A 12272-nucleotide genomic window follows, 5' to 3' on the forward strand; every position below is an offset into this window, starting at 1 on the left:
TAGCACAATATACAAAAATCTTTAATCTTTATATATACCGTAAAAATATTCCATTTACGAAAATACTTGGATTCAAGTGTACAAGTAGACAAAGGTCTTTATTTTTATAATAATCATTCCTAATACAATAATCTAGATTATAAGCTAAAAACGTAATTTAAAAAATTTCTTGTAATAATGTTAATAATTTAGCCACTTTCTAATATAAAATTAAGTATATTACTTCACTACAAACTAAAGGATGCATGTTACATGTCACAATTGACAAACATAAATCGTAATTGATGGTACTTGTTTTAATGGTGTTTTTGTTTGGTGGTTGTAGCTAACGTTTCGCTTGGCTTTTAATATTAATATAATTTTTGTTAACCTTTTAAAACAAAATAAAAACAATTAAAGATGGTACCTGTTTTATGGTTGGAGGCCACAATCTCGTGCTTTAGACGAAGTGAAAATTTAAGCTATATGTTGCAAGGTCTCAAGTTCAAATTCGAATCTCAACTGAGTACGTAATACCGTAGTGAGGGTATGGAATGTCTTTTAACATTAGGTTACTCTGAGTAGCTGAATTTTATTAGTCGATCTTGAAAATAAATTGGTGAAATATTAAAATTTAAAATACTAGTAAAATAGCTTGAGACCAAAACCACAAAATATTAATGAGGCATCAACCGTACCACCTTTTAGTGGTCATATCAACATCATCTCAAAATAGACTCTTGTTATTTTTTTTATTTTTTTCTCAGTCGATTTATGTTGGGTGCATGTTTTATATGGGGATCACATATTCACATTTATCATCGGAATAAACCTTTTCTAAGTAAAAAAATGGTTTAAAAGATACTTGTTTATCATAGTTTAGTCAGTGTGACCGAAATCTTTATGTGGGTCATTCTTCAAATATGTTTTGACGAATCTTGTTTACTCTTTACTATGCATGAGTACATATATATATATATAGTAACTATGTTTAAAATTATGAACTCGTTGAAAGTACATGTTATTACATGTAACTTCTTTTTATATATTTATGTACAATATTAGATAGGTTAAATAATAATATGTTGGTAGACTTGCTATTCTAGCTTGTTCACTTGATGAGAAATTATTATTTACTATAAGTTAATTAGGTATATATTTATTTTAAAGATTAATAGTTCTAGCGGTCTTTGTGGTAACCCTTTGGGTGTTGGGAAATGTATAGGAATGAATTGATCTTTAACAATAAACGATCACGAGAGCTAGGTATTTTGGAGCGGATCAAGTAGATGTTATGCTTTGTTTTTTTGGTTTGGGTTCCGTTGGGTTTGACTTTGTTGACCTTTCACGTGGGTCTGGTTTATAATACATACTCTTAGCAAATGCTTTGTTGTTTAACTAAAAAATAAATAAAATGAAGTTTCCTCTCTTGTGGGTTTGGGTAGTAGCGTTTTTCAGGAGTTTCCCCTCTTTTTGGATGGATAGGAGGGAAACACGAATGTGTAGATCTGACCGAAGTTTCCCCTTTTGTGAGCTTGGGTAGTAGTGTTTTCACCGGGGGGGGGGGGGGGGGGACTTGGATCCACACAATTTTCATCCATCTTTTTCGAAAATGTAATGCAAAAATGTGCTTAATTTATTCATGTTACTTTTATATATAATGTTATTTTTTTTATAATGAAACATTTTATCATTTTTTTTCTTAGAATTCGTTATTATATTAAAAAAATCATCATCATCATCATCATCATCATCATCGTACTCAGTATATCCCACCAATAGCAATGCTATGGTAGGGTCTGAGTAGGGTAGGATGTAGACAGCCTTACCTCTATCCCATAGGGATAGAGAGGCTTGCAACTTATAAAGTCACTAGCTACATGCACTATTTCCGTGATTATGAAGAAAATTGCGTGAGAATACACAACATATTCGTATTAATACTTCGTTAGAATATATAATTTGAGCTTATTAAACCATTTAATTTAATAAAAACTAGTTTTTTTTAATAATTTAATCATTTAATTTCAATAGCTTTAATTGTATTTTTTTAAGCATCTCGTACTACACGGGTTCTAAAACTAGTGTGTGTATAATGTCAGCTCAAGCTCCCATAAGTTAAAACGAGCCTAGTCGAGCTCGGCTTGGGTCAGCTCGTCGGCCCCATTTTTCAAGAAGAAAAATTATACTTTGGGCTTGATTTATGTCTCTTGGGCTGGGTAATCCAAATTTCTTTGTTTACTTTTTTTACATGTTTGAGCGGCCGTCATTTGAAGGACAAAATTGACATAGAGTTATTGGTTTAGAGTCTTATTCGAAATAGGTATTCGTTATTCGAGCTTTATGTTTTTTGTTTGGGTGTGTTGTTCTATTCACAATTAACGGAATATAACTGAAACCGACCCATAACCGACCATTCAATAATGGTTTTGGCTAAGCAATCTTCCATAATCGAACCGAAGCTTGCTTCGGTTGACGGTTATGGTTAGGTTAAACCCTCGTATCCAAAGTACCAAACTGAACCAATTTTGCACACCTCTTATTAGAGGAATGAATAAATGTTTTTTTTTTTTCAGAACATCGAACTTTTTTTGTTTTTAGGTCATCGCACTCCCCAAATTAGAGAGCCCTATTGCCCCCCACTTTGACCAGATTATGTTGTTTTAACCGGGACCACGCTAGTTTCAGAGTTTAGTTTGGGAACCATATCACCGGTTGCGACATGACATTTGTTGTCCCGCCACAAGAGCAAAACACGGTGAGATAAAAACCTGGATGAGCTCGGAATTCAAACTGACAACCTCACGAGGCCTGGTTCAAATCCTTTATTACCGTAATTCACGGTTAACCTAACTGAACCAACTTTGTTTGATTAAAATCTTTTTATCTAAAGTTAACACACTGTCTTTTGTTTCTTTTACTACAGGTTAAAATAATGCAAAAAACACTTACTAAACATAAGTACATAACTATAACTTTTTCACATGATGAAAGAACTTGCTACCAATGAGCACAAAGAGGTTAGTACAGGATATACTAAAACATTTCTTTTTTTATTGTTATTATTATTTTTTATTCTTTAGGTTATATGTATAAATAACTCTGAGTTCTATAAAATAATATTATATTTTCGCGTGTTAGGATTTTAAGTAAAAGAATTATATTAGGCCCCGAATTTTTACTTCGCTTCGTTCATGTCAAATCTAAAATATCTCCGTATGCTCGAAAGATGCTCGTCTTTCGATCAACTCAAACAACTCCACGCACAAACCATCACCACGGGCCTCGCTCGCTTCACTTACATAACAAGCAAACTCTTAGCTTTTGCATCCGAATTCGACATCATTTACGCACACACAATATTAAACCATGTAACCACCCCAACCATATATGACTACAACACATTAATATCAGCTTACTCCAAATCATCAAAACAAAGAACTGGTATACTAGTGTACAAACAAATGTGTAACGAAAACATTAAACTGAATGCGCATACGTTCCCAGTGGTTATTAAAACATCACATTGTTTGAACATGTTGGTTCAAGTGCATGCACAGGTTATGAAACATGGGGTTGTTGTTGATGGTTATGTGACTAGTTCATTGGTGGTTATGTATTCGGGTTATAAAGCGGTTGAAATGGCGAAACGGGTGTTTAACGAGAGCTTGTTTAAGAATGTGGTGTGTTGTACTAGTTTGATAACCGGGTGTTTTGGGAATGGGCTTGTGGATGATGCTTGTAAGGTGTTTGATGAAATGCCTGAGAGAAATGATGTGTCGTATAGCGCGATGGTTTCGGGGTTTGTGAAGAATGAATGTTATAACGAAGCGATTCGGTTGTTTAATAAGATGATGGAGTGTGGTTTAGTGGGACGGAATCGGGGTGTTTTGGTGAGTGTGTTGAATGCGTGTGGTGCGGTTGGTGCTTTTGATTTGGGAAGAAGTGTACACCGTCGGTTAGTTGAAGGTTCGTTTAGTATTGACGTGGAACTCGGTACCGCGTTGATCGATTTCTATGCTAAATGTGGGGATATAGAGAAAGCTAAAGATGTGTTTTATAATATGGTTTATAAAGATGTTGCTACATGGAGTGCTATGATATTGGGATTGGCTACAAACGGTGAAAACGAAGCTGCGATCGGTTGTTTTGTGGAAATGGAGCGGAGAGGACCGGTGCCGAATGGGGTTACGTTTATTGCGGTTCTTGTTGCGTGTAATCACAAAACTTTGTTAACAAAACCATGGTGTTTACTTGGGAAAATGAGTAAAGTTTACAATGTGGAGTTAACGATCGAGCATTATGGTTGCATGATTGATATGTTGGCTAGATCCGGTCAACTTAAAGAAGCCGAAATATTGATCAAGTTGATGGTAATGAAACCTGATGAGGCTATTTGGGGGTCTTTTTTACATGGATGTTTAATACATAATAAAATGGATCTCGCAGTGACAACTGGTAAATGTTTGATGGATTTAGAGCCTAAACAGAGTGGTCGATATGTCGGTCTTGCGAATATGTATGCGAGTAATGGAAGTTGGGAAGGTGTGATTAAGTTGAGGAAGATGATGACCGAAAGGAAAGTTGCGATCACTCCCGCTTGGAGTTTTATTGAAGTTGATGGGATGGTTAACAAATTCTTTGTTGATGATCAATGTCACCCTCTAACTAGAGACATACATAATGTTCTAAGTTTACTTAATATTGTATTGATGAATTAGTATAATTTATGGCATCGTTTATTGGTCGTTCCATGAACCGTTCTCTGTGCACCATGTGTACAACGAGAGTATAAAGATATCAAAAACAAAAGGTGAAGGACATGGTGATGAAACCTATACTCAAGTGCCTAACAAAACCCTCCATGCACATTGTAGTTTTCATCTTTTTAATAAATCATAAGTCACCAATCAAGTGATCGACTTGAAAAGCCGTCGAATTTGTTCGTTTATGTGACCATTTTTGTAAGATTTGTGAAGGTTATGCTATAAAAATAGGTGTCTGCTATGAGTTTTATTATCATTTCTTTTTCCGCAACTATTGGAAGACATATAATATTAGAATGTCTTCTGCAACATTCACAGCTACCCTTACCGGATCCATTAACACGGGTTTGAACCGAAATGGATCTAAGCTTTTTCAGACAGCAGATTCGGTAACTTGGAGAAGAAAAACAGTTTCGAATGGCTCTAGGATTCACTGCATGAAGGTAAGTTACTAAGTTTAAGTTTTGTATTTTCTTGATTTGGATGTTATTTTAAATGTATTGATTATTATCAATGTATATAGGTTTGGAATCCGATTAATAACAAGAAGTTTGAGACTCTTTCGTATCTTCCACCTCTCACAGATGAGTCCATTGCAAAGGAGATTGATTACATGATTAAGAAAGGATGGGTCCCGTGTCTTGAATTTGATTCGGTAAGATCAAACGTACCCTGGATTCGTTTCTTGATTTGAAAACCGAAGCAAGATTCGATTTTTATCACATTCCATAAGTTTCATAAACAAAAATATGATCCAAATATTGTTTTTAGTTAGTGGATGATCCAAATTCATCTAATATGGAATTTGGATTAAAATACTGTTTTTTGATTTCTAAAACTGAAACAAGATTAATTTTTTTTATCACATTGTGCATTAACAAAAAGATGATCAAAATATTGTTTTTTAGTTTATGGGTGATCCATATTAGGCTTCTAAATGAACCGAACGTTTAGTGAACTATTCGTGAATTGTTCGGCTGGAAGCTTGTTTATGTTCGTTCATTTTATAAACGAACAACATGAACAGAAAAATCTTGTTTATTTAATTAAACGGACGAACATGAACACATGTTTCATACGTTCATTTTTGTTCGTGAACGTTCGTTTATTTATGTTCATGAACGCTCGTTTATTTATGTTCGTTTGTGTTCGTTTGAGTGTGTTCATTTACGTTTGTTCATATATGTTAATTTGTGTTCGTTTATCTTTGTTCGATTATGTTCGTTTAGATTTTAAACGAACGAACATAAACAGTGGCGAAGCTTGGACACGAATGTCGCGCCGGGGGGGGGGGGGGGGGGGCGAACTCAATATGTATTTAGAAATTCATAAACGAGGGGGGGCCGAGCTAAATTTTTGGCAGAAAATGGGCAAATTTACACTACGTATAAAAATTTTCGGTCGAAAAACGGCTAAATTTACACTGTTGCGCGGAAAAATAGGGTGGGCCGGGGTCACCCCTGGCCCCCAATATCCTAGGCCATTGAACATAAACACAAATATTTGTATGATTAAGTGTTAGTTGAGCATGTGCGTGTTCATTTGGTTCGTTTACAGGACTAAACCAAATTGATCTAATATAGGAATTTGATTCTTATTATTTTTATTTGGTTTGTATGTTTAGGTGGGACATGTATTCAGAGAAAACAGCAGGATCCCAAATTACTATGATGGAAGGTATTGGACATTGTGGAAACTGCCCATGTTTGGTTGCAGTGATCCATCACAGGTATTAAATGAAATCCAAGAATGCAAAAAGGCATACCCAAATGCATATATAAGGTGTTTGGCATTTGATAATGTGAGGCAGGCTCAATGCATGTCTTTTGTTATTCAGAAACCATCTGAAGCATGAAACATTTTTGCTCTTGAATTGTGTTGTTTGTTGGTAAAATCCATGGTCAAAGATTCTGATTTCTGAAGTGTGTTAATGTTTTTTCTGATGTTTTCAATAATTAATTTGAGTTGTTTGGAGGATATGTTGGTTTTTACTTTGAGATGACATTGTATAATTGGGATTGATGCATAGCTTTTGTCTCATTTCCCTTGGTGTTGTCTTTGTTTGGAATATTTGATTGTGCTTGTTAGATGACTTTTGCTAGACTTAAAAACATATAATTGTTAATAATCATCTTATACTGTATGAAAACAATCATCTTATGGATTAACAATTTGCTATTTTAATTTTTAGCCTATGTAACAAATAAATATTTTTACAATTAATTATGATAGTATCGAGTTTTTAAGTTTGGTTCGATCGGATCAAACAGTGAAGCAGTAGTGAGTTAGTGACTAATATAATTAGTGATCCGGTTTTCAAAACATTGGTTATGCCTCTTGTAAGATCATAAAATAAAGTTCACAAGGTTAGCATACTAAAAGGAAATGGTAGCATAAACACACCAAACACATTACACTTCAAGCAAATTATTTGGTTATAGGTGGGCGATTTAAATGACCATGAACGGATCAGAATACATAATTCATAGTTTCATACTCGTTGCTACTAAAGAACGGTCCACCCATACACCAAAAAGTTTTAACGCTTTGCTTCCAATAATCATGTAGATTGATCCAATCATAACCACCCAAGAACCATACCATGCTCAAAAAGACAATATGAAGGTGTTCTTACTCAACCAAACTCCATCCTAAAAAAATATAATAAAACCTTAAATGCAAGAAACAATAACCTAAGGTAAAAAACATCAATTTTTGAACCACCTACCTCCCAAACAAGAACATGTTACACCCTTTGAGCTTTAGTGGATGCATGTGTCACTTGTGCATCAACTCTGTCCTGATAATTTTGCAAGAATTAGATATCAAGAACCATGCTAGAAAGGTAAATCATTGACCACAAAAGATTAAACATAACATAATAAAGATCAGTTTTCAAGGATACATTACTTGAATTTGTCAACCAAACATATGCAAGTACCAAAAACAAGAAAATATAAAAGCTTACCGATCCGTTGCTTTCATAGTAATCGTCAAGAGCCCACTGATATTTTGATTGATTCAACCCAAACCAATGTGCTACATACCCATCCAAACTTGAATGTGCTGTTATATAACAAATGAGTCATAAATCAACTCGGATGCATAATATAAAAAACCAAAAATAATCCTTTTAACCTAGGTGCGTAAACGAGCTGAGCCGGGCCCAAGCTGAGCTCGTTTCGACTTACGAGAGCTCAAGCTCGGCTCATTTCTAGCTTTTTTTTAAGCTAAAGCTCGGCTCGTGAGTCGTTTTTTCAAGCACAATCTCAGCTCGGGCTCGGCTGTTATTTACTATTTAATTTATATACGTTTTTAACTATTAAAATTTATTTTATAAAAACTCTAACGAGCCTAAGCTCAGCTCATTTCAAGCTCAAGCTCGGCTCGTGAGTCGTTTCTTCAACCACCAACTCAGCTTGGGCTCGGCTCGTTTGTTATTTACTATTTAATTTATATACGTTTTCAATTACTTAAATTTATTTTATAAAAACTCTAACGAGCCTAAGCTCAGCTCGAACTCATGTGCAGTAACCTTAAACAAGCCAAAGTACGGCCCGAGCTCGGTTACGCAATGTGAAATTAATACATAAAAGCCCAAAAGAATTAAACTTAAAGCTAGACGAGCCTATGCAATCTTCCCATACAAGACTCAAGCTCGGACTCGAAAACTAACTTGATAACTAAACGAACTTTATTTTCGGCTTGGGCTCGATAAGGCCCAGCTCCTTTCAACCTTTTTATCGATCCGATCTCAAGTAGCCCGCGGGCCGCTCGGCTCGTTTGCACCCTACTTAAACCTAAAACACAATGTGTGTGCATGGATTCACATTTGCAAACTAATCACTCTTCTTAAACCTTAAACCTAAAAAACCCACAACATTAACAATCACAAGCAATGAAATTTAATACCAATTTCATTATACAATTCAATTATAAACAAAATTAATCAAGATTCAACATATTAACGACAAAATTATATAAAGATACCATTTTGAACTTTAGCAACAGCTTCCCAGAAAAACCCAGCTTTTGGTGAGGTGGGTTTGTGATACTGAACCGGCGGAGGCTGAACCGGAGCAGATTTAACCGGAGGAGATTGGATCGAACCGGACATTTGTTCCGGATCGGACGGGTGGGTAATAAAGACGGTGTACGGACCCATTTTTCCGATCGTTGGCGGCGGTGTTGAATCTTGTTCGTTCATCATGATTAATCTTCAATTGAAGTTGAATTTGAGTGAAATTAGTGGCGAATTTGATTGATTTTGAAGCGAAATTAGGTGAATTGAAGAGTGAGAATCAAGGGTTTTGAAGAAGGAAGAAAGAGTGAGTGTGAAAGGGGTTTAATGTGTTTTTTATTAAAGAAATTGTTTTTTATTTTTTTAACTTGTTTTTATTGGCTTTTCACTTTCTAATTTATTATCGACACATGGAGTGTATTTGTTTTTTTTTTTTTGAACGGCAAAATTAGGATCACTCACGGACCACTGGAGTATAGTACCAGCAGAACCACGCGATCATATCCATCTCCACTAGGCAATAATGCCTAACCACCAATTCAGGAGGAAAGCCAACAAAAGTTGGGAAAACCCCCTTTTATGGGATTCGAACCCAGGACCTTATGGTCCCTAAGCCTTATCCCACCACCAAGATGCCACTAGGCTACAAAGCCATGGACATGGAGTGTATTTGTTAATGTTGTATAACGCTAAAGGTACATAAACCGGTTTAAAACTTAAAATCAGTTCAGGTTGAAACTAGTTTGGTATGGTTAAAAAAAGTCAAAACCAGTTTATGATCAATTTTTGTTCGAGTTGAAATCGGTTTCTTGACGAGGTTTCGATCGGTTTCGGTTCGAGTTTTGATCAGTTTCGATTCGATTAACTGGTTTGGAACCGGGTTTGGGGGAGAATATTACAAACCGGTTTCAATCGGTTCCAAGCCAGTTTATATATAATTGGTTTCAAACCGGTTCAGTTTCAGTTCAGTTTTCGGGTCGGGTCAGTTAACCGGTTTATTTGCCCGCCTTTATACGGCGCGATGCGGTAAGGTGGTTATGATATAATATAAGAGTTGAGGAGTTCGATTCTTATAATAGTAAAATAATTTGGTATATAAAGTAAATTACGATTTTGACCTTGTGGTTTAATATGTTTAACTCTTTTGGTTCAAAGTTACAAACAAAAATATCTTAACATATCATGATCTAAGATTTAAATTTTAAAATCATTTTGGTAATTTTTGTTAACCCGACCATTCAAAACCATTTTTAACTCCATTGCTTATCTTACGTGTGTTGCAGTAGGAACCTGGATATGTATAATGAAAGAAAGTCGTGTGTTGAGTTGGTGACACAACGATACTTCGGTTTAGTATGGATTCAGTACCATGTGAAAAACTTGAGTTAGCGCATTAAAAGCTTGTGTGGAGTTGTTGTGTAATTTAGTGATACTTGAGTGTTACAAATTTAAAAATTTGTGGGGTTAATTATATAATGTAATGAAAGTTGTGAAGTATCAAATGTAAAAAAGAGAACTTGTGTAGGTCTTGCTTAACTTAATAGTTTGAGGGATCAGGGATACCATATTAATAATTTGTAGATTTAATTCTGCAACTTGTTGAAACTTGTAGGTATCTTGTGTAACTTATTGAAACTTATGGGTACCTTGTGTAACTTGTTAAAACCTGTGGGTAACATATGCAAGAATTCCAAATAACAAGGACCAAAAGCATAATTTGCTCTATACTATTTGCATGTAGTGAGGAGATTAAAGACTGACATGTCAATGTCGAAGGCGACTTGAAGATATACACGGGCTCATTTTCAAGTAAGCATGTGGGTATTTGTCGGGCTTGTTTGGTTAACGATTGTTGTCGTTCTCGAAAATAACTGTTTTTCTCAAGTTGTTTGATTTCCATTCCACTCCCTTATTATCGACACGTGTATTCAGTATTCAAATCGTACTCTGACAGGTAATAACTCAAAATTTCAATTAAATCACATCAAATCCTAATAACGAATTAAATCACATCAAATCCTAATAACGAATTAGAATTTCAAGTTATTTGAAACTAATTTCTAATTTGATTTCGAATTTAAATAATTGAAACAGATTCACTTCAAATAACCTGAGTTCACATTATTTTATTTGCTTTTTGTTATATTGCATGGAGTGAGTTACGGTACAAATAAATTAACGTACTAAATTATACAAATAACTAGAGTAATTATAGTTTTAAAGTAGAGTAATTATGTTGTAAAAATAAAATCGTGTAATAATAATTACTCTAAGTCAAAAAATATAAAATAATAATAATTACTTAGTTGATAACATAATTACTGATGTGGGCCCAAGTATTGAAGACCGGGCTATTATGTTTCTGGAGGCCCAAGATCGCGCAACAAAGGGTGGCCCACGAAAACGGGCATAACTTGGCCCACGAAGCTCCGTTTCAGGCCCATTACCAGTCAAATCGAAGCTTGAGACGAGGAGCACGTTGTGGCTGTCTGAAGCCCAAAAACGACTCCTAAATAAAGTTATGAGCTTTTTATTGTTTTTTCAACACTTTTTATGTTTTTGTTTTTGGGTTTGTGTTTGGCTCATGGCCCATCTTAGGCCCATTTCGTATTTGAAACTCTATTTATATTATGTTGATGTAATCTGAAGAGATAGACTTGATTATTAATAAATTTGATTTTTCTCTTCATTTTCCCTAGAACTTTGGGTGGGATTTGGGGTTACTTGAAGTTCATCACGGGAATTCGTGGAATCAACGTGATTTGATCTTCGTTATCATTTTACCGCTGCATCAATTACTCAAATTATTTGTGCACTTCTCTTAATAAAGTCATTTGTATTTGATTTAAACCTTATTATATGGTATATGAGCTTTTGGGTTTTGTTTTTATTTTTTTGGATATTACATGTAACTAGAAATTGGTTTATTGATGCATTTATTTTTAATTTTGTTGTAAGTTTTATGAATTTTTTATAATACGGTTTATTCAAACAGACTTTAAATTTTATTTGAATTTGAGTTTGATTTTAAAACTTTCAAATTCGGAACAAACCGATTTTGATTCGATGAACATCTTTAGTATTAGTTGTAACATCACCAAAATTTTCATCTAAATTTGACAACTTAGGAAAGTTGAGGGATCAAAAATAATATCAAGACAAGTTATGAGAAAATATTAAATAAGGAAATTTAAGAAAAATAAGAAAATAAAAATATTTCCTAAGTTAAGTTTACTTACATGAAAGAAATTACATCCCACATTGGAAGATGTAAGAAAGTGGAAACATTCCACTAAGGTATAAATAAGGAAAAGATGGAATCCATCCCACATGGAAAGTGGTAAAGAAATAGAAGCTCTTTATAAGGAAGAGATTTTCCATAGTAATATTCTTTTATGAATATCATGCATCAAGCAATCCTAGCGGAGGGTGCTACACGCGCGCGCACGGGCTCGAGCGAGGACGATGGCGAAGGCGACGGCGACGGCGTTGGGCGCAATGTGGCG

The 12272-nt window shown here is 34.7% G+C and overlaps 2 protein-coding genes and 1 pseudogene across 2 annotated transcripts; 2 read left to right on the forward strand and 1 right to left on the reverse strand.

Annotated features, from left to right (window-relative positions):
- The first annotated feature begins 3173 nt into the window (after positions 1–3173).
- LOC143544397 (pentatricopeptide repeat-containing protein At5g06540 pseudogene) lies at positions 3174–4744 on the forward strand (annotated as a pseudogene).
- Positions 4745–4998: 254 nt separating this feature from the next.
- Positions 4999–6792, forward strand: LOC143544398 (ribulose bisphosphate carboxylase small subunit, chloroplastic-like). Its single transcript, XM_077036514.1, has 3 exons — positions 4999–5188; positions 5269–5400; positions 6370–6792. The coding sequence occupies exons 1-3, from the start codon at positions 5042–5044 to the stop codon at positions 6598–6600; spliced, it is 510 nt and encodes a 169-aa protein (XP_076892629.1). The 5' UTR covers positions 4999–5041; the 3' UTR covers positions 6601–6792.
- A 546-nt stretch (positions 6793–7338) lies between these two features.
- On the reverse strand, positions 7339–9053 carry LOC143544399 (uncharacterized). Its single transcript, XM_077036515.1, has 4 exons — positions 8736–9053; positions 7714–7811; positions 7474–7545; positions 7339–7396 (listed from the first exon to the last, which is right to left on the reverse strand). The coding sequence occupies exons 1-3, from the start codon at positions 8953–8955 to the stop codon at positions 7492–7494; spliced, it is 372 nt and encodes a 123-aa protein (XP_076892630.1). The 5' UTR covers positions 8956–9053; the 3' UTR covers positions 7339–7396; positions 7474–7491.
- Between the last annotated feature and the right edge of the window lie 3219 nt (positions 9054–12272).

The sequence above is a fragment of the Bidens hawaiensis genome, unplaced genomic scaffold, assembly GCF_021521415.1.
Source record: "Bidens hawaiensis isolate Kalapana, Puna unplaced genomic scaffold, B.hawaiensis_p1.1 tig00013566_1, whole genome shotgun sequence".
Lineage (NCBI taxonomy): Eukaryota > Viridiplantae > Streptophyta > Magnoliopsida > Asterales > Asteraceae > Bidens > Bidens hawaiensis.